Below are 23,491 nucleotides of genomic sequence, written 5' to 3'. Positions count from 1 at the left end.
GGGGGGGGGGGGGGGGGGGGGGGGGGGGGGGGGGGGGGGGGGGGGGGGGGGGGGGGGGGGGGGGGGGGGGGGGGGGGGGGGGGGGGGGGGGGGGGGGGGGGGGGGGGGGGGGGGGGGGGGGGGGGGGGGGTTGTTCTTAAAATGAACCAGAGCCTGAGCTTAAACAATAAATGAGATATGATTGGAAAGCCATTTGGTGTAGATTTCTTACATATTTGTTAGAGTGTGAATGTAATACTCTAACTTATTTGGTGATAGGCTCAAACACTTGCCACTATGTCAAAAACATCGGGACCAACAAATAACTCTTGGACACAACTATTATATTATAAGTTGGAAAAATTAGCGGCTATTTTTAGGTATAATCTTGAGTAGGTTTCACTTTCGATATGGGTCGTGATAAAAACTACTAGTTATTGGGACCAACCAAACTATTTAATAAGCCTAGTTAACTTGCACCACTTAATTAAAGCTTTAATATATAATATATAATATATATATTATTAGGGAAAATATTACAGTAGATTCCAATTTTCCTACCCATCATTATTGATCAATATGAATAAGTGCAAGCATCACCACTAGAAGTCAATCAAATGGTGAACATTTCTAGGCATTCGAGTATTCCCCTAGAAATTGCACTAGATATGAGATGGCTCAGAGATCATTCACTTGACCAAGTGATCGGTAACGTGCATGAAGGAATTTGTAAGAATATCTAGACGAAATAAAGCTATGTTCTCATACTTCATTTCCTAGATTGAGCATAAGTCTATTAACTAAGCTCTAGTAGATGTTGATTGGATTTAGGCCCTGCAAGAGGAGCGCGCTGAATCAATTTGAGAGAAAAAAAGTTTGGGAGTTGGTTTCAAGGCCAAAGCATCAAAATGCCATAGGCACTAAATGGGCTTTCAGGAACAATATGAATGAAGGTCACGTTTTATTAGTTCAAATCTATATAAACGATATTATTTTAGGATCATCTAATAATCCAGTCCTATGTGAAAGGTTCTCAACCCTCATGTAAAGCAAATTTGAGATGAGCATGATGGATGAATTCAAATTTTTTCTTGATTTAGAAGTCAAGCAATTGAAGGAAGGAATATTCATTAACTTAGAATACGTCGATGAACATGGATTTAGATCAAGATGGAAAAAGATTAGATCAGACTATATATCAAGAAATTATAGGATCTCTCTTATATTTGACGACTAGCAGACCAAACACCACCTTTGTAGTAAGATTGTGTTCAAAATTCCAAGCTAATTCAAAAGAGAGCCATCTTCAGGTAACCAAGAAGATCTTAATATACCTCAAAGACACTCAAAACCTTGGGCTATGAAACACTAAGGAAAGAGGTTTTGATCTAATTGGTTATTCTGATGCAGATCGAAAGAGTACATTTGGAACATGCCAAATTCTAGGGAGAAGATTGGTGTCATGGTTTAGCGAGAAGCAGAATTTCATAGCAACCTCAACGACAGAAGTTAAGTACATTGTTGTTGGAAGCTATTGTGTGCAAAAGTGTTATGGACGAAACAACTTATGGACTATGTAGTAGAGGCAAAAGAAATTAGTATTTTGTGTGGTAACACAAGTGCCATTGCAATCACGAAGAATCTAGTTATTTACTCGATGACCAAGCATATTGATATTTGAGATAATTCAATAGAGATCATGTGGAGAAGAAAAATATCAAACTGGATTATGTTTGTACTAGCAAAGAACTTGCTAATATACTCACCGCCTCACGGACTATGAGGCGCAGTTCTCTTCTCACCAAGGGGGCCCACCATCTCTGAAAAACACTCAATTTTGTAGGAGGAGAATACAATCAAAAACAACCTCTTCACATTAGTTAAAACACCCATCACACATTTTTAGGTCTGCAAAATCTCATCCAAAATTGCTATTGGGGAAGGCCTAAGGACATATATTCTTGCCAAGATTGGATAGGGAAATGACACGTATATTATTTTGAGTGGGAGCTTGAAATCTTTGTACCGCAATAAGTATGGAGATCATTTAATGCATGTCTTTCAATTTATGCATTAAACTGAACTTGAAAAAGGCAAAGATGAAAACTCTCATCCTTTTCGAGTTTTCCACTCCCCGTGGGAATTATTTGTAATAGATTTTGATGATGTAAAGATAATTGCATAAGTGTTTTAGGCCCCTCTTAAATCATTTTAATTTTAGCATGGTTGCAGTAGGCGCTAGTCAGGCGGTACTTAGGCGGCGGCCTATAAAAACAAAAAAATAATGCATGTGTGTGGGTGTATGTCATATATCATATATATATATATATATATATATATATATATATATATATATATATATATATGTATGTATATATCTTACTTTTCTTATTTATATAAATAAATACATTTAACTATATATAAATATAATAAAAAAATTAACAAGGTCGAATCGCCCGAGTTAACTTGAATAACTCTGCCGAGTTGGGCGAGTTAACTCGGCCCAATCGGTCGAGTTAGGCGCTAGGCGGCCGCCAACTCGGCCCAATCGGCTAAGTTAGGCGTTAGGCAGGCGTCTAGGCGGACACCTAGGGAGCAATTCGTCTCGGTCTATGGGCGCCTAGCGCCTAAGCGCGGGATTTTTGCAACAGTGAATTTTAGATAGGCTAGTGTTTGACAAAACATTTTCAACTTTTGACACCCCAAAAATTCTAATTTTGTTTCTTACATATTTCTCTACTCTCTCCAAAAATCCGTCAACGCTTTCACAAAATTCAAAGTGTTCATCATTGTTCAAGTTTGACAATAACGTTTATATTTGAGTGCTCAAACATATAGGTTGGTAATCCAAATTGGAAATACTATACACAACTTGGATTTTTTCATGTTAAAACCATGGTTGCAGTAGGCGCTAGGCGCTAGGCGCTAGTCGGACGGTAGACTAACTCCTAGCGCCTAAGCGGTCTAGGCGCCTAGGCGGTTCTAGGCGGCGACCTATAAAAACAAAAAATTAATTTATGTGTGTGGGTGTATGTCATATATTATATTATATATATTATATATATCTCTCTTACTTCTCTTACTTATATAAATAAATAAATTTATATATATATAAATATAATAATAAAATTAACAAGGCCGACTCGCTCGAGTTAACTCGGCTAACTCTGCCGAGTTGGGGGAGTTAACTCGGCCAAATTCGGCCTAGTTGGCCGAGTTAGGCGCTAGGCCTCGGTCTAGGATCAGCCTTGGCGGGGATTTTTGCAACAGTGGTTAAAACAATGATTGGTGATGGATATATTGGAAATAGAGCCGGAACCAAACCGACCTGGTGGAGCTAGCGGAGCAAGATGGGTTCGCTTGGACCTTGGGTCCCGGGGGTAGCCCCACGTTTGACCCTCGGTCTGGGGATCCGCTTGGGCCCCGAGTCAAGGCCAGGGCTTGGGCCTTGGTCGACAACACCAAGCAGGGGCCCGACCACAAGGATGGGGCGGTCCCAGGTAGTTGCTTTTGTTTCCTCCTTTTTAGAGGGAGGTTAGAGAGTTCTTATATAAATATTAGGGTGATTGTCCTATGGAAGACATCTTCATCTCTATGGTCTAAACACAAGTCTTATTCTAATAGCATTGCACATTCCTTGTAATAATCCTACAGCATTACTATCAATACAAATATTGTCCACATCACCCCGGGACATATTTATCTCGTTCATTTGTCATTTGCTATATTATCCATAATTTTTAATTATTGGATTTGATAATTTGGACCACCCAGATTAATTAAATCCATCAATTGGATTTTTAGAAATATTTAAAATTAAAATTCCAAGTCCCAACATAGAGGTAGGACCAATAATAGGAAACTTCAAATGAATTTGAATTCAACAAAGAAGTAATAATCAATCCAATAAGCTACAAATAGGAGCTCATTCAGGAGTTACGTTAGTTGAACTAAGTGCTATCTAGCTCTTAAAGCTTTAAAATAGTTTTACCCTCCCAGCAAGTCCAAACTATTTGTTCTTGAAAATTCAAATTTGACATGATTAATTTTTTTTAATAATATAATTAAAGTTTATTATAAGATTATGTGTAAATAGCATACCTGGCCCATCAATTCCAATATTGATGTAACGAAATAGGATCATATATATATGCATGCAATATAATGTAGTGTAATTGATGTAGGTTTTGTGGTACCTGGAGAGGTTGCATATCTTTATCTTGTCCCATGCTCTGGTAGTTCGTGTAGGATATAAGGTCTTTTTCATGGGTTTGGAGAAGCTTATTCATCTTTCCCCTGATGAACTGAATCTCTTTTGCACAGGCATTGATGTTTCCCCAAACTGGATATGGAATTTTATCGAAACATTTTGCAGCGGCATTGTCTTCATGCTTCTTGTTGAGAGCAATGTACTTGGCAACCGCATCCTGGGCTTCATCCACAACAATTCGGAAGTTTTTCACCGCTACTCTCAGAACTTGGACTCCGCTGGCATTTTGGTTCTTGGATACATCGACCAGCCTGGCGTTAAACGTTTCGATGTCGGAGGTTAGATCTGCAATTGCAGAACCTATGCCACTAACCAGCTCCATATTGGCTGCTACAGTTTGGACAAATTTGTTTACCACCTTGGATGCCAAATCCTCAACCACTTTGTCAAACACTATCGCCATTGCTCGATATCTCTCTCTCTCTCTCTCTACTGTGAAGAAATAGGAAATGGAAATGATATTTGTTTGAGGGGTACCCAGTCCTTAAGATGCATGTAGAGAGTTATATATATATAATGTGCCAATGTCAAGTGTAAACATTATATTTTTATTTTTTGTCCATCTGTATATGTTGTTGATCTGATACTCCGTAACAACGTAGTATCTGTTCACACATACATTCTACTAAAGCACAAAGAGTTAACGCTCTCACGGGAAATCGAACCTAACCTGTGACCTCTCACTTCAGAGAAGCACAACTATGCCTTTTCACCATAAGCTCGTTGGGGCAAATTATACCGTGCACCACGGTGCACACAGCAATGTGCACCACGTACGTAAACGACGTCGTTTTGAGCATTGTAAATTAAGCGTCCCTTTTTTTTGGAAATCACGTTTCCCGTTTCGGCCGGTCTGTGTATTTATGTTAATATTCTGTGTATTCTAGGTAATCGTTCTGTGTATTCCAGGCAATCATTCTGTGTATTCTAGGCAACCGTTCTGTGTATTCATGTTAGTAACACATGTTGTGATGTGTTTGTGCATTCGAATTGAATGTTTAGGAGGATGAGTTATGTGTATTTTGTGTCAATATTCTGTGTATTCATGTTATTAACACAGGTTGTGATGTGTTTGTGCATTCGAATGTTAGGAGGATGAGTTCTGTGTATTTTGTGTCAATATTCTGTGTATTCTGGGCAAACATTCTGTGTATTCCAGGCAAACGTTCTGTGTATTCTAGATAATGATTATGTGTAGTATAGATAATGAATTCCTTGAAGTCGTCCGCGTCCGTGTCCACTAATATCGAAACGATGTCGTTTTGGACCAGAGTACACATTGCTATGTGCACCGTGGTGCACGATATAACGATTAGCTCTTTGGCTAGACTTATTTAAATATCAAGTGCATTGGCCCTCTATAAAGAAATGAGCACAACATGCAATAATGGTAAAGATATAAAACTGGATCCATGCAAATGATGCCAAAAATATGGTTGTTGGGAGCCCTTCATTGTTACACTTTTCTCTGCAGTTCATGTGCCTTCATGTGAATTGAATCCCCAATCACAAGCTAATTAGTCAATGCCAATTTAGTAATTGATCGGTAATAGGCTAATAGGCCGTGGCGCGTTAATGAATCCACTGACTTTAATTTGTTTTGTACATTCATTTAAGAATGACTGAATTGAAGTTTGATGATGGTTGATTGGTTGGACACTATTATTTATATATACTAGTTTTTTCACGTACATTGCGCGAATATGATAATGCCCAATTTTTTTTTTTAAATAAGTAGCTCAAAGTATAAGATTATATATGAGATGTTCATGCATATGTAATTGAATATTGAATTTGTTTGTTTAAATTAGTAATTCAAAGTATATAAATGCAAGACAATATATGAGAGGTTGATTATAATTGTCCTTAAATACATGTTTACAATTTTGTAAAAACGATAGTCTAAATATTTAGTTTTAAAATGATAGTATAAATAAATACTAATTTTAATAATAAATATTTATACATTTTAAATTATATTAATAAAGACATACGATTTACCTTTAAAGTGAACAATTGAGATGTAGTCCAAAAAATTTTAGGAGTAATTTCCAAGCAAAACAATGGCAGAGATATAAAAATGGATCCAAGCAAATGATGCCAAAAATACGGTTGTTGGGAGCCCTTCATTGTTAGACTTTTCTCTACTGTTCATGTGCCTTGATGTGAATTGAAGCCCCAATCCCAATCTAAGTCAACTCTTCAAAAAGTTAATAATATACTCTGCACCTTTTAAGTAAGGATCTTACTTGTCTGGTTTTCCATATTCTATTCTTATTTGTGAGATAGGTCATGTCAATATATATGAAAATGTAATGTTTATATTATCAAATGTAATACTAAATCGGAAATAATATATTTGTTACTTATAAGGAAAAACATAATACTTTTGAGGACAAATGTAATACTTTTGAGGACAAATGCAATATTTTTATATTTTGATGTAAAAATATTACTTTTTCATCAAAATTATTATATGTTCCCTTATAAGTAATATTGCACTTATAAATGAAAGTGTAATACTTTTGATGAAAAATGTAATACCTTTACATCAAAATGTAAAAGTTAAATGTAAAAATATTATATTTTGTCTCAAACGTATTACATTTTTCGATATAAATAATAAACATTTTATTCACCATTTAGTAATTGATATTGATTGTTTCAAAAAAAAAAAGAAAAAAAAAGAAGTAATTGATCTTGATCGGTAATAGCCTGGAGCATTAATCAATCCACTGATTTTGTTTTGTATATTCATTTTGAAAAGTGCTAAATATCACTTTACAAAGATACTCTCAATACGTGCTATTTAGAAGGAATAGAAGGAAATAAAAATAAAACATAATAATATTTACGGGGTTGGTGGAGTCCCTTCAACACCATTTTCACGATGGAATGCCCTATGGGGTCTTAAAATCCCACCGAAAGCGTAATCTGTTGTGGAGAAGGGCGAGGGATGTGCTACCCACCAAGTTGAATTAGATTTATAGACATGTTGAGATAACTCCGGAGTATCTAATTTGTGGGGTAGGGGAGGAATCGGTTATGCATGCTTTTTATTACTGCCCTTTTGGCGAGTGAGGTATGGAGGCGATCTAATTTGAATGTCGCTGCCACAACATATGTGTCCTTTGCGGCTTGGCTAGATGAGGTTTTCATGCAATATGAATCTGAACAACTTCATGTGTTTGCAGCCGTTTTGATGCAGTTATGGCGGCAGGCACGCAACGTGGCCCTTTGGGATGGTGTTGTAGCAAGGCCAGAAAGGCCCGGTCCTATCATTTTATAGGCCGGGGGCACGACAAAGAAATAGGCCTCTGGTTAATATATATTTCATACCTAAAATTTTTATTAAAGTTGTGTTTGGTTCGCACATGAGAATTGAAATCGGAATGGAAATCAAATACTTTGTAATGGTAATAAGTTTTGGTGAAAGTATATTTTGCATGTTTAGTAGTAGGATGAAATTCGAATGATTTTTTTTTTTTATAAATAAATTCGAATGATTACTAATATTGATGTTTGGATATGTATGACCCTATAATGGGAATAAATATTCAAAAATATGAAAACAAAAAAATCAAGGCCATTAATCCGAATATGATGACATTCAAAGCATCAATATGCAAAAAGAAAAATCAAAACAAAAATCTAAAATACTAATCCAAATTTAAAAATTAGAGTACCAATCAGATGGAATGATACCTCTTTTTAATTAGAAAATTTAATTTTTAATTGAAGGAGTAATCAATGCTCAGTTGTGTTTTTAAAAAGTTGTCAATCAATCAGTAACTATGATTTTGATTCTCATTCCTAGTGTCTAATTAAACCCATGAACTAAACACACCCTAAATAAGAAAAAATATACTAATATATATCAATCAATAACTTTAAATAAGATTAACAAGTATTTTGGCAATGACCTTGTGATCTAGTGAAACCCGGTTACACCCCCATGTAGAAAGGGTGGGATCGAGCCTCACTGTAGGCGCATGTAGAAAGATTAACAAGTATTTTATTCATTTTATTTACACGATATTATAATAATCTTTTCTTTTAGCTAGATAAATTTAAAACTTTTTTAGATTAATTTTATTATGATAGAAGCTTCTAGATTACATTGATTAGATATACATTAAAAAAATTACGGAGTAAATTATCTTTTTTTTTTCTTCATAATTGAATCTCAAAATATATCATATAATCCCTCCGTCGTATTTTATATGTCTTGTTTTGATTAACATGACTTGATTAAAGTTATGTTTAATTCAATTTTTCATAATATGTTTAGTATTAGTATATAAAAATTTATATATTTAGAAACTATATTAAAAATACTATTAAACACAAAAAATATAAATTAAAAATAATTTTTATAAAAATACATTAGAAAATAAGAAAAAAAAAAGTAAAAGGTGAGTAATTTCAGTAATATTTTTAGAAAATAAGCAAACCGTAAGAGTAGAGGTATAACATAATTTATTTTTTTTTAATGGGAATGAAAGGGTCCGATCCCATAGGTATTCCATAATTTTTTTTTTTAATGGGAATGAAAGGGTCCGATCCCATGCCCTTGCATTATAGTAGCTGAAATTTTAGTATATTATTACCAACCAAGCTATTTAGACAATTGTTAAATTATACACATGTTATTTACTTATAGTTATATACATACTATGTATATATATATTGGGAGTAGGATGGGCCCCCTCCACGTATGGGTCCTGGGCAAGGGCCCAGCCTGCCCTTGCCCAGGGACGGGCCTGGGAGAGATGGCGTCTAGAGGTCGGCTGTGGCAGCATTGTAGCAGTGGGTTAATTCTTGTGTTCCTTTGGTGTCCAGTAACGTATCCCATGCAGGTGGTGTGCAGCATGCTGTAAGTGTAACATTAGTACACATTTTTGGACCTCCTATTTATTGGCTTAATTAGTGTCAAAAACCTTAGTTTAGTTTCATAGGTTGTTTTTTTAGTCAACTGTATCAGCTCTGGATCTTCCTACCGCACAATCCGGATCAGCGCTAGTGACAGTTTAATTCAAATCAAACAAAGTCTTCTTGATCCACGATTTGTGGGATTGATCTACACTACTGGTTAGAGCTTCATTTGAGGGAATAACAGCTGCATTATTTTAGGTTTAAGAGGTTGGACCTTTTGCTATATAAAGAGCTCAAAATCATGGGATTCTTTACACACTTTACTACAAATAGATATTTCAGATTTACGTGAGCTATATATTCAGAATCTGCTCCATACCCTTCAACATGTTGGACCCTATTCAGAGTGGCTTATTCTAGAGATCTACACGAATTTCACTCCTGACACTGCTACAGAGTTCTCTCCTCACTATCATTAGATTTTTGTGCGCAACACATGGTATGATTTCAGCCCCTCCATTATCAATTCTTATATCAACAGGTCTGCTCTTGAGGAGTCATTCGAGCCTGCCATGGATTTCTTGGCCTCTTCTCTGACTCATGCCCAACTCACTATCTAGCCACATGATGATATTCAATCCAATCTATTAACCACAGTTTACTCGGTCCTCTTTCGGTTCGCATCTCACAATTGGTTGCCCAACGCCTCTCGTCATGTGTTTACTCCTAAAATGGCCGCTCTTCTCTATAAAATTCGCAACAGAATGTGTGTTGAACTGGGTGCTATTATCTTTGAGCATGTTATGTCATTTACTTCGCCTAAGGAGTCCAACGTTCATCTGCCTTACCCTTGTTTACTGCTGGGTATTCTCAAATCTCAAGGCTTCAAGCCTTATCCTAATGAGCCGATCAAGACTGCTACTACGAAGTTCTCTACTGATTCAAGGCTCTATTTTGGCATTCATTATGATGATCGCACATCCTTGCTTAAGGCTTCTGTCCAAGATCCAGTCCCTCCTCCAGAAGCAGCCTCTGGTTCATTAATAGCTCTTACTGCCACTTATCCAGCGAGTACTCCAGCACTGCTCCAGTTGAAGCACCAGGCATCATTTTATCAGTCTAGTCTTGACAGTCTTAAAGCTGCTGTTTCTACGCTCTAGGATGTAATCTCCAATACAGAACCGAAGCTGATGGCGACACTTCGTCAAATCAACAATTTGGAAGAACACATTTCTTCTCAGGATGCAAGACATGAAGACCCTACACAGGGTGACCAGGGCACTCCGTCAAACTCTCCAGTCCACTAGGTTAATGATCACTTTGGCAATTTTTTTTTGTTAAAAAGGGGGAGAATAAATTTAGGGGGAGCAGCTCTTTTTGATGGTATGACTGATGATTAGCTCATGTATGTTCTGGTTGACATTAATTTGTTTTTTGTTAGCAATAACTGTTTATGCTAGTTTTTTTTTTTATGCTTTATGGTGTTTATAAATGATTGGTTGCTTTATGTGTCTAAATGACTTGTGTGCTTTAATATATGTGTTTATATGATTATACTTGTATACAAATATGTTATGTGCTTTGTGATGGTATATTATGGCCCTGTTTGGTAAATAATTAGCCTATCAGCCAATTTTGACTTATTTGACCACTATTAGTTGTTTGGTTAATAAGCTTTTTGTAACTCCAAAATGCTAAAATTCAAAAGGCTACTCAAAGCAGCCTTTTCAATTAGCTTTTTGAGAAAAGAAATTATACTAAATAGCTATCAGCTAACAGCCAATTTATCAAACAACTTTCTATAATCAGCTAATATTATCAACAAATCATACTTTCTAACCCAAACAGCCAACATCCATTTACCAAACAGGGTCTATATGTGTTGTCAATCAGTTCATGATGAGTTAGGATTATGGGGTGTGATTCTGAGAAACAGCTTCTGCAGTGGTGTTGTTTTGCTGATACAGTTCTATATAGTGTCAAAGTGGGTTTATTGTGAACAAATATACTTGGTGGCATTTTAATAAAGTTTAATTCCCTTTTTATGCCCCAATACTATATTTGTTGTATGTTTTTGACAAATAATTGCCAAAGGGGGAGATTGTAAGTGTAAAATTAGTACACATTTTTAGACCTCCTATTTATTGGCTTAATTAGTGTCAAAAACCTTAATTTAGTTTTATAGGTTGTTTTTTTAGTCAACTGTATCAGTTCTGGATCTTCCTACAGCACAATCCGGATCAGCGCCAGTGACAGTTTAATTCAAATCAGACAAAGTCATCTTTATCCACGATTTGTGGGATTGATCTACACTACTGGTTAGAGCTTCATTTGAGGGAATAACAACTGCATTATTTCAGGTTTAAGAGGTCGGACCTTTTGCTATATAAAGAGCTCAAAATCATGGGATTCTTTACACACTTTAATACAAATAGATATTCCAGATTTACGTGAGCTATATATTCAGAATTATAACTATTATTCTTGTGGTATTATCAGCGTGGAAGTTTGCTTGGTGTTTCAGCTTTGTTGGTGATCAATTATGCAACGCACAGAGTCAGCTTGAAGATGATGAAGGCTTAGCTAGGGGTACTTTTTGTAACCATTGTTGTAGTATGGTTGTTTCGTGACTCCTTGTAACCCTTGTGATCATCTAGTGGATTGGGCTGACGTGAAGTGCCCCGCAGACGTAGGACTGTAGCTCCGAACTACGTAAACAATTCCCGGTGTCTGGTTATTTTATTTTGCTTTATTGTTTTTTGTTGCTTATCTATCTGTTTATAATTGCATAATTTAATCAGATAAATAATACGGCTAAAACAAAGTAGAATTCTTAGAAGTTTATTGTACATTCAAGATCCACAATACAATTTCAATTGGTATCAGCGCCAGTGATGTTATATGCCGTGTCGATGCCGACATTAATTTTGTGACTGGTAAGGTCTCCTTTGGGGCATATTTGGGCAGCAGTGAGTGGGGGTTTATGGCAGCTATTAATGGTTCACTGGAATGTATTCTTGATCCCCTAATGGCAGAAGCTATAGCATGTAAGGAAGCTTTGAAGTGGATTAAATCGCGGGGCGTGGTGGAGGTCTATGTCCAATCCGATTGTCTTAATTTGATCTAAGTGTTGGAAGGGGATATGGTGGTTAAATCTTATTTTGGTTCAATTATTTACGATTGTAAAGCTATTTGCAGTATGTTTTCAGCTTGTGTATTTCAGTACATTCCTAGATCAGCGAATCGGGCCGCTCATGCTCTGGCTAAAGCGGTTGATTCTCAAGTTAGTCGTATGTGTTGGGAGGGTGCTCCTCCTCCTTTTCTTCTTGATTTAATTTAATATACCGATTTTGTTGGCTTTCAAAAAAAATAATAATAATATAAATTTGATTTTTGTCATTACTAATGTTGTTATAAGTTTGGAAATAATAAAAATAATTTATTGAAAGAGCAAGTATACTTTTATTGTTGAACACACTCTAACCTATTTACGACTTTTCTTATGAAAAGTAACAACAATGTTATAAGATCAAGCAAATACCAATTTTGGTCCCACGACTATTGTTTTAGGGTCAAAATTAATTGCACCGGTCACCCATCCGTTTAAGATGTGTTGAAATCTAAAATTTTTAAAGGTATTTTCATCATTTTCAACTCAATATCCCAATTTGAACATGAATAAAGAGATTTAAGCCTTAAGATCGATCACAATTCATAGTTCTCCTTTTCAAATTAAGGTAAATTGAGGAGGAAAACTGCGAATTTTGATCAATCTTATGACTTAAATCCATTTATTCATGCTCAAATTGCGATATTAAGTTGAAAATGACGAAAACATCGTTAACAATTTTAGATTTTTGTACTTTTTAAACGGATGGGTGACCGGCGCGATGAATTTTGAGACTAAAACAAAAGTCGTGGATAAAAATTGATACTAAAAGAATAATTGTGGGACCAAAATGTGTATTTTATCTTATAAGATCTGTTTAACAAATACACTTAAAAGAGTCAACAGTTGCCTTCACTGAGCCTTGAACCCACTCCCATCATTCAAGTGAGAGTGTTAACTGGGACACCAAATGCCGCTGGATCACAAGGCCTTTGGCAGCTCCACCCATTTTACTCGTATTAACTTCTAAGTTGCTGCTATCCTTTTGGTAACATCATTGTCCTCATATGGCTCTGAATTCCATCAAGATTATGTCTCCCTTGCCACAACTTCTTTTCAATGAATGCCTGAAGCACAATTTAGGGTTTAAGCGCCTCATTTTTCCCCCACTCTCTCAACCATTGAAATTGAAGCTCCATAGTACGCTTTCTCCCTCCTCTCTTTCTATATGCAATATCTATATGCGTAATGCTCTTCTTTCTGGTGAATATTGAAGGGAGCATTCTTTTTTGTTTTCCGAAAGAAAAATGTAAGTATCTTTTCAGTGTTTTTATTTCCCAGAAATGACAAATTTCTTGCATTTATCCATTAAGTGCCTATTTGGTGCAACTTATTATTGAAAAATAATGACAGGGTTGTTAGGATGTTTAAATCCATGAGGCAGAAGCATCTCCAAGGTATACTTTTTAAACTTATAATATATTCTTCCCTAAAAGGGAATCAGTTGCAAAGTAATGCAAAAACTGTTAGCAAGTGAGTACAGGTTTGGTTTAAAGGTAGAGAAGCAGAATGGACCTGTTTTTCTTGCTCACGCTTCAGAATCCTAGTACAATCAATTTCTCTTTGGGCTATATTTTAAAAGAATCTTACACTCTTCTTCGGATTAACTTTTATCAAGTGGATGCTCTTTTCTTAGCAAATGGTATAAGATTGTGTTATCCCGTAGTGATATAAAGCATAGAAGAAATCTGATTCTGTATGTCTTTTTTACTGTGCAGTACTCGTAATATAAACTTTAGGGCTATGTGTTCAAGAGTAAAAGTTTAAGGACTAAAGGGTTCTTTCTCTGGATGCTAGAAATAGGTAGAAACCAGAGACTAGAAAGCGTAATTAAGTGGTGACCCTGGCGGGCAAAACAAAAAAATCCGTTTGCAAGGACAGCAGTAAACAAAGGAAATTGTGGAGTGGAGATACTTTGGAGAATAGATTCTTCTGACTATGCCTTCCCCATTGGGCGGAGCACAAAGCACTATTCAAATGGAGCTCTGAATCACCTCTTTCTACTCCACGATACCGTTCTTGGATTCTTCTTCTTCTTCTTCTTCTTCAATGGAATCTTGTTTTTTTTCATGGTCAGCAACCTTGATTCCGCCCCTGAATCTACCATTATCAAGAGGTGGAGGGAGTGCCAAATTTATTGCCAATTTGCATAGAAAAAGAAGATTCAAACCTTGTAATATTAGGAGTATAGGTCACAAAGCCTCAGCCTCAGCTTTTACATACAGAAACTTTGTTCATTATGCTTTGGAAGAAACCAAACTCCATACCCATTTGTCCCCTTCTCCATTGCAGGTATTGATTCCTAATCCAGACCCAAATTGTATTTCTTTGTTTATGCCTTAAATGTGCTGTTATTTGGTTGGGTAGTGTAATTATTCTAATGAGTATTTGATTGCTTGTTGCCTGGTTATTGAATTCATACTGTGCTTTTTCATTTATGTGATGATTTGTGGATTATTTTATAAATTTGTTAAAAAAGCATATACCAATTTTTTTTAACAAAAAAAAAAAAAGAAAAAGAAATTTTTTGGATCATCTAATTTGATTCCATTACTGTTGGTTCAAATTTGGCAATATGTATGCTGGAATGTGAATGAACCACTTTGCATGCAGTTTCTAAAGTGATATTGATCTGCACATGCTGTGGTTGCTGGACAAGTTTCTTGGTTACCTCGCTAATCATTTATTGTAAAAACGAATGTCATGATTTCTTTGGGATTTTATTCATTCTGTCAATCCAGTTTTTCTTGGATCTTATTTCATCCGATTTGGTATGGATGTTGGTATACAATTGGTTTTCCACTTTGTATTATCTTGGGTGATTAACCAAGGACCTTTACTCTCCAAACAGGAGAAATTCAGTTCAGACATGGATATGGGTGAAAAAGCAAACTTTGAAATGCTTTCTTTTGAAGCCCCAAAGATTCGGCTCCTCCGCAGTCTCTATATTGAAGGGAGTGACGAAATGCAGGTTGAGTGTTATAATTTTTGTTTATACATGTTGATTCTGTGTATGCGCACACTTATGCAGTCTACATGTTTTAACATACAGCAAGCTTGATATAACAATAGATATTACTTTTTATAAGCTTCTGAAATTCAAGTCCATATTGATGGCTATATGCATGTTGAAAGGAAAAAGGCTCAGTAATAGTTTGTTTGTCAACCAATTTAACTTCTACTAAGGCTTGTGAAATTGATTGAACCTACAAATATCAAAATTTCATTGACATTCAATTATATAATTGATGATAACTATGACACCACTGCCACTTTGATGAAATGCTAAAAGACAGAAAGTCATGACTTGCAGAAGAATTTGTGGAGATATATAGGAGTTTCTGGAATACCATGGCACTTCCTTAATTCTCGATGCCTCAGTTGCTAGTACTGGAGTTTTCACATATTAGGTTTCATGTGATTGGCTGATTCCTGATTTATGACTGCAAATGTCCTCATCTAGACTAGTCTGAGGTGCTGGTAATGTGACTGGAAACATAATAGGATAAGCTGATTCCTGGGAAAATTCTGAATAAGAAGAAAATGATAGAATTATTGAACTTCATAGCCAATGACTAGGCTAATATGTTTGTGCTGCATAATCTGAACATTTGCTTCTTATATGTAATGCATGTCAAACATGTGCTTGTAATACATTGCAAAAGATATTCCTTTTATATGAACCTTACCTACTCTTTAGAAATCTAACCATGAGTTACTTAATCTCCAAAAGTTGTTGAGGATAAGTACATTTTATTAATCCTGCTAAGACAACAAAGTTCAATCAGTCTAATTTATTTTCCTTTTGTTTTTGAGGTGCAATATCAATATAATTAATGTGTTAAACTTTAATGAGTGATTCCTACCCATTCATGCTTGTGTCTTTCTTCTGATATTTAAATGACAATAGAGCATTCTTTTTTACTCACAAAGTTAAGATTCAGGAGCATTACCATTGCAGGTCTTGGATTTTGCTGTTTTCCCCAGAATCGAATATGATCTGCCTATCTTTTGTGCGAACTTTTTTACAACTGCCAAAATGAACATAATCGTACTGTAAGTTTATATCCTTCTATCATTACAAAGTTGCTTTGTATTTACTATCTGGTGGCGGTCAAAACACCTATGAGGTTCCTTTACTATAGTGTTTGTTCAATTTAGTCCTTGTACCTTAATTTTGTTCAATTTAATCCATGTATTTTAAAAAGTGGTACAATTAAGGACAATAGTTGACAGTGTTAATATGATTGTTAACTTAGTTTACATGGCGCTGACATCATCTCTGCCACATCATAATATTTACATGCCAACTCATATATTAATTTATAAATATTTAAAATTAAATATTTTTACCACCAATATATTACATTGTCCAAAATAAATAATTCCATATTCATCATGTCATTTTACTGCAAAGTATGATTAAATACCATTATAAAATGGAACTTGTAAAACACTTTATTTCTATTAGTTTCATAAATTTTAGAATAAATTGATATGTAAAATTTTTTTAATTTATATTAATATCAAAAATTAATAATAATGAGTAAATTTTTAATATTTTAATTTATTCTGCTCTATAATATTTTAAAAATTGACATTTTTATATTTTGTATTAAAATGCATATTACTTATTAGTTTATTAAAAAAAATTTTAACATTAATAAAATTTTATTTATGTATTGCAAATGTTAATTTATTTTATTTGAATAAATTAAGTCACATGTATTTTAATATAAAATTTAAAATTGTAATTGTTAAAAATTAAAAAATCTGAAAATATTGAAATCAATTGGCATATCACTGTACATCAGCTATTGCTGTTACCTGTTAGTCTTTTGTGTCAATAGTGCTATTGATTCACAAAAATGTACACTTAAACCTTCTTCAACCATATGCAGTGATCTTAACCCTTTGCATGATGTCATCAATCAAATAGATTACAAGGAGAAGTATTACAAGCACCTTATTCCTCTTGGCCTTAAGTATTCTCAGGTGACAAAGACTATCACTCCTTCATCTCAATTTCTGTACAGAGTTCTCATTTCCTAGACCCCATTTCAAATCATTCCCTGATGATTTTGTGGGGATTTTGTGCAGCTTTTACCCTGGGGAGGAAAACTTACCAGTGAGTCATTAAGATTTTTCTCTCCCATAGTTTTATGGACAAAATTTTCCTCTGGTCCTCACAACCATAGCATTTTGTATTCTGCATTCAAGGATTACTATAAGGTAAATATTCGCAAATTTGGTTTTATTTTATAGTTGGGTCCATCCCATTGGATCCACCCATTCATTCTGTTCTTCTCTTTGTAATTACACGCTCACTCATGTGCCCAACTTGTTGTATTCTCCAATCTCAGTGAAGATGAGCATTTGCTAACTTCATGTCCGTTTTGACCTCATTATCTTTTCAATCAGATGTTTATAGATCTGAAATTTAGATTTTGTAACTGTCTGTATTTTTATTCTGTTATATTACAGGCATGGCTAAATCTGATTGACAGAGCAGTGGAGGACACTGACGCTTCTCAAATCATTTGCAATCGTGAAGCACAGCACAGGTACCTAACATGGAGGGCAGAAAAGGTAGGTATTGCTTTCCCTTTTCTATCTTGTACTGCTCATATAGTTCCTAGAGAGCCCTGAATAGAAATTTGTTGCTAGCTTCTATTCCTTTCCTGGTTTTCCTTGAGCAGTTGGGAGGACATCTTTGCTTATCTATTTTTCTCATTTTCTTTGGTAGAGCAATCTTATATTTGCTCCTGGTTGATCGATGTGATAATATCTCCAAGAATAATGCTATTTTCACTCTCAACTTTTATACACTTTTAGACAAAGATTACTTGTCTTTATTCATTCTCCCATATCCAATCATTGAGTAATACTTCCTCCATTCCACTTTCCTTTTTAGTCCATCTCAAAATAATTTCTACTTTTCTTTTTCTCAGTTTATCCTTACAAAATAGGATGGAGAGAGTATATTGGTTTGACTTGAGGGCACCGTTAAAGCCTAATCAGTTTCGTATAAAACTAATGTAAAAAATAGCAAATGTGATATTTTCTTCTCCTGTATAGGATCTATAGAACTTAAAACTTTTGATTTCAAAATGGCCCGGTTGTCCACCTGAGGGGGAGTGTTAAGAGTCCTATATTGAAAATATAAGAGAAAACATATGGGTTTATAAGGTAGACTAGTTAATCTTTTAGTGTGGTTTGACCCATGTGCATTATAGCCCAATTGAGTGACCTTGGGCTCAATCTTAGATTATACAATAACATTTCTAAACTGCTTTTTATAGCTTTTATTACATCCTTAATATTTGTCAACTTGTGCAATTAGGATCCTGGACACGGGCTTCTGAAACGTCTGATAGGAGAGACTCTTGCCAAGGTATCATTCAATTCATTGTTGCGCGAAGGCTAAGCTTTCTTACGTTGTTGCCATAATGCCATGGCATCTCAGTTGTTTGTTGTTTCACTATAGGAGCTGACTATGAACTTCCTCTTCAATGGCACTGGTGAACTGGGGAGCAAAAGTTTTCTGGATTACTTTCCAGAGTACAAACGCGAAGATGGAAGCATAAACGAGAAGCGAAGTATGGTTGGAAAGTCTTTTGAAAATCGGCCATGGGATGCGGAAGGAAATTTCATCGGCGATACAACACCTCAACACAATTCATCACTTACAAATTTAGATCATTAAGAATGTGATGTTTTCAGGTTTTGTTTTCTACATTGTTGTAATATAGGCACATACATTTATTAATACTGAGTATGCCACTACATCAGAACAGGTTGTTTATGGAAAATATCACACTTTCTCATGAAATCACTTGCTTCTTTTCTGGTGTTTGGTCAGAAAGAGGTTGAAATATTTACTAAATCATGGTAGGAAAGATGTTGAAATTCTTTGATGCTACAAAGGGGAAGGAAGAACTTGGAGAGGGAGACGAGAACTAAAAGAAAATGTAACATTTGCTAATCCAGGCAGTAAAAAAACATGAATGAATGAATGAAAAATGGAATAGCATTTTCAGAGTAGAATGAAAGATTGAATGTTTGGTTTGGCATTTTATGGGATAAGTTATTTCCCTTGTCAAATAGATCCTTTAATTATATTCAATTAGACCCTTAAATTAAAAAAAACATCCAATTAAACTCTTAAATTTGTTAAATTTGTACAATTAACCTATTTACTTTGCTTACATGACATCTTATGTGGAGTTCTATTCAAAAATTAAAAAATAAAAATAAAAAATTGAACACTATTTCTTAAAAAACTAATTAAAAAAAACTTTTCAATGCGGCCCGTGGCCGTGGCTGCCATGGACGATAATAAATAAATTTCAAAAATCAAAATATGTTAAAACTCTCGAATTTGAAAAATTAAGCAAAAGTATGGCAAATATTTAATTTTAGGGAAAAGGGTCAAATACACCCTCAAACATTTGCTAAGAAATCAATTAGGCCCTTGAACTTTTAAAAGTTGCAATTAAATACACAAACATTTTATTTTGGAACAATTAAACCCACTGACCTGTTGGTGACTTGTAATTGCAGGTCAATTAGGTTTTCGACAACCCTACGGCGAACCTCCAGGCAAACTCCGGTGAACCTTAGGCAGGTTAAGTCAAAATCAGCCACCTGTAACCTTACGGACTTACGGTCGCCGCTGGTCACGCTCTGCCGGAGATTGCGACCAGTTTGGTCGCAATCTCCAGTTGACGGAGAAGTTTTAATATAAAATATAATAACTATTTATGAATATTTGAAATTAATTATAATAAAATCAGAAATTAAATATATTAATGATAAATGTATATTTAAAATTTTATTAAATTTAAGTCTTTTCAAATAATGAATAATATTGACTTACTCAAATTGTTCTTCTCAAAATCTCTCTCTCTTTCTTTCTTTCTTTTTTTTTTTAATTAAAAAAAATCAATCAAATTATTATAATTTGAAAATAATTTATATATTTATAAATTAACTTTAAAAAGACAAATACAATGATTAAACACACTGCACTACATAAATATATAAATAGATACAGAACTAAATAAGTAATTAATAAAATGAATAACTAATTAAGTGGAAAATTAATTAGTATTATATAAAAGCGTATTTATAATATAGATAAATCTATAAATGTAATTTTACTAATACTAAAAAAAAGGGTTTTGTGGAACAAATTAAGAAATATAGTAAAACCCTATTAAGTACCATATGACATTTTGCAATATACCACCACATGCCCTTTTAAGAAATATATAGTGAAGCACTTTAAACTTAATTCTAATTCCATTCTTCCAAACTCAAATAGTTGCATTTTAAAAATTAAATTATCATCTATTCATTATTCATTCTGTCGTTAACATATCAAATTAAACATTTGACTTAGGAGAATTCGAATCCACTTTGACTCGACTCAAATCGAAAGTGGACCTCACTCAAAATTATACCTTAAAAATGGTCACTTTAAATGTCATTTTTAGCTAGTTTTTTTTTTTTTAATAATTGGTACAGTAATAAACTAAATATAAGTTATAAAATGAGAGAATGTATAAAGTACAATGGTGATCGAGAGCTCTGGTCAATATGAATATAAGTTGTGAGAGCTTAAACATGTTACACTAAGAGGAATGCATTATTTATACTAAGTGACTGCTGATGACAAATCGTTAATGAAGCTTATGTGGCTTCTCTTAATTGGGTACTTAAGTCAGTCACAACATGTGTATATGTTACTAATGTGATGGATGGTGAAGTAGTGACACAGTTGAATTATCCGACGACGACTTAATTAATTTTTAGATCAGACATTACTAGAAAAAATCACAACTTAATCGTACGGTATTTGAGTTATTCGCCAAATAAGGTTGTCTTATAATCGCATTGCTAGTCTCCTAGGACTCCCAATTCCTATGATGTGAGAGACACGCAAATTATACTATGGACCATGGTCATGGCTGATACTGCAGTTGTGTTGAATTGATACTGCAATTGTGTTGAAAGGGGACTACAGTTGCGCGGAACAGAGGTCGTTTCATCCGTTCAACACAACTGCAGTATCAATTCAACACAACTGCAGTTCTAGATGGATGAAACGGCCTCTGTTCTGCAAAACTACAGTTTCCTTTCAACACAATTGCAGTATTAGTTCAACACAACTGCAGTATCAGCCATGGTGCATGGTCCACGGTATAACGACTGTGAGAAACATAAGCACAATGAATTAAAATAGACAAGGTGGTCAAACAATTTCTTGGGCTCCTTCTAGTACTGATCAGTCCGTTGGAGGATGTAGATTGCATTTTGAGGGAGAAAAACACAAATAAAAATAGCATATTTTTCAAAGTTAAAAATTAAAAATAAAAATATTATTATAATGGAAGGAAAAAATGAAATAAATTTGTCAAAGTTATTTGTTTAATTGCCACATGTTATTTAAATTAAATGCAAAAAAAAGATATGATTACAGTTTTTACTGTTTTCCAAAAATTCCAGCAAAGAAAAGGAATTAAAAAACAAGGCACAATCATCACAATCATATACTAATGTACATCACACTTTTGACTTGTCTTTCCATCAAACAAAATTCTTAAATATATATATATATTTGATTAATTGTGNCTATGATGTGAGAGACACGCAAATTATACTATGGACCATGGTCATGGCTGATACTGCAGTTGTGTTGAATTGATACTGCAATTGTGTTGAAAGGGGACTACAGTTGCGCGGAACAGAGGTCGTTTCATCCGTTCAACACAACTGCAGTATCAATTCAACACAACTGCAGTTCTAGATGGATGAAACGGCCTCTGTTCTGCAAAACTACAGTTTCCTTTCAACACAATTGCAGTATTAGTTCAACACAACTGCAGTATCAGCCATGGTGCATGGTCCACGGTATAACGACTGTGAGAAACATAAGCACAATGAATTAAAATAGACAAGGTGGTCAAACAATTTCTTGGGCTCCTTCTAGNCTATGATGTGAGAGACACGCAAATTATACTATGGACCATGGTGCATGGTCCACGGTATAACGACTGTGAGAAACATAAGCACAATGAATTAAAATAGACAAGGTGGTCAAACAATTTCTTGGGCTCCTTCTAGTACTGATCAGTCCGTTGGAGGATGTAGATTGCATTTTGAGGGAGAAAAACACAAATAAAAATAGCATATTTTTCAAAGTTAAAAATTAAAAATAAAAATATTATTATAATGGAAGGAAAAAATGAAATAAATTTGTCAAAGTTATTTGTTTAATTGCCACANAAAATAGACAAGGTGGTCAAACAATTTCTTGGGCTCCTTCTAGTACTGATCAGTCCGTTGGAGGATGTAGATTGCATTTTGAGGGAGAAAAACACAAATAAAAATAGCATATTTTTCAAAGTTAAAAATTAAAAATAAAAATATTATTATAATGGAAGGAAAAAATGAAATAAATTTGTCAAAGTTATTTGTTTAATTGCCACATGTTATTTAAATTAAATGCAAAAAAAAGATATGATTACAGTTTTTACTGTTTTCCAAAAATTCCAGCAAAGAAAAGGAATTAAAAAACAAGGCACAATCATCACAATCATATACTAATGTACATCACACTTTTGACTTGTCTTTCCATCAAACAAAATTCTTAAATATATATATATATTTGATTAATTGTGGTCTACTAAAGTAGTTATATACTAATTCTTACCTGTCACCCAACCCAAACAGCTCATTCTCCAATCCCCATTGCCATTATCTGCCCCACCATATTATCAATCACACCTTTCCTTTTATTCATATTCTAACTTCATAATTCGTAAATAAAACAAAATGATAAGTACAAAATAAATTAAACCAAAATCCAATATATTATACCAATAATTTAAAGATTTTTATTTATAAACTATTACCCTCTCTGTCATAATTTATTTGTCTGATCTAATTAACAATGCTTGATTCAAGTTATTTACAATTTAATTTTTTGAAATATTTAGATTAGTATTAGTATATAAATTTTATAATGTATAAACTACAGTAAAGTAATATTAAACACACAAAATTAAATTTTAAAAAAAATCATTAACGAAAATAAGCGAAAAAGAAAAGGTTGATTTAACATAATAGATAAAAATGAGATAGAGAGAATATTGATTATTAATTCTTGGGGGGGGGGGAGGGGGGAGAAATAT

The 23,491-nt window shown here is 34.3% G+C and overlaps 2 protein-coding genes across 7 annotated transcripts in view; one reads left to right on the top strand and one right to left on the bottom strand.

Moving 5' to 3' along the window:
* LOC116003869 (putative late blight resistance protein homolog R1B-16) overlaps positions 1-4,652 on the bottom strand; it is an 11,487-nt gene extending 6,835 nt beyond the window's left edge. The window contains exon 1 of the mRNA XM_031243810.1: positions 4,176-4,652. Coding sequence (XP_031099670.1) covers positions 4,176-4,652 — 477 coding nt within the window. The remainder of the gene's footprint in view (positions 1-4,175) is intronic.
* An 8,667-nt stretch (positions 4,653-13,319) lies between these two features.
* On the top strand, positions 13,320-19,179 carry LOC116003618 (phytochromobilin:ferredoxin oxidoreductase, chloroplastic-like). Of its 6 annotated transcripts, none has more exons than XM_031243519.1 (10): positions 13,320-13,433; positions 13,647-13,690; positions 14,097-14,585; positions 15,145-15,264; positions 16,255-16,349; positions 17,195-17,288; positions 17,394-17,525; positions 17,778-17,882; positions 18,637-18,687; positions 18,781-19,179. In XM_031243519.1, exons 3-10 carry the CDS (start codon positions 14,343-14,345, stop codon positions 18,997-18,999), a joined length of 1,059 nt encoding a protein of 352 aa, XP_031099379.1. In that variant the 5' UTR covers positions 13,320-13,433; positions 13,647-13,690; positions 14,097-14,342; the 3' UTR covers positions 19,000-19,179. The 6 variants fall into 6 exon arrangements, with proteins under 6 accessions (XP_031099379.1, XP_031099378.1, XP_031099377.1 ...); XM_031243518.1 differs by having other exon boundaries at positions 14,091-14,585; XM_031243517.1 differs by having other exon boundaries at positions 14,012-14,585.
* Positions 19,180-23,491: the final 4,312 nt, after the last annotated feature.

The sequence above is a fragment of the Ipomoea triloba genome, chromosome 14 (assembly GCF_003576645.1).
Source record: "Ipomoea triloba cultivar NCNSP0323 chromosome 14, ASM357664v1".
In the NCBI taxonomy this organism is placed as follows: domain Eukaryota; kingdom Viridiplantae; phylum Streptophyta; class Magnoliopsida; order Solanales; family Convolvulaceae; genus Ipomoea; species Ipomoea triloba.
The sequence above is the reverse complement of the archived record's forward strand: the minus strand, read 5'-3'. Positions and strand labels throughout refer to the sequence as shown.

What these genes read in the sequence shown, in the direction of transcription:
- LOC116003618 (XM_031243519.1), top strand. Translation starts at nt 14,343, where the DNA reads ATGGAATCTTGTTTTTTTTCATGGTCAGCAACCTTGATTCCGCCCCTG. An exon ending in CATTCAAGGATTACTATAAG is followed by an intron (nt 17,526 to 17,777) that starts GTAAATATTCGC and finishes GTTATATTACAG; the next exon opens with GCATGGCTAAATCTGATTGA. An exon ending in TAGGAGAGACTCTTGCCAAG is followed by an intron (nt 18,688 to 18,780) that starts GTATCATTCAAT and finishes GTTTCACTATAG; the next exon opens with GAGCTGACTATGAACTTCCT.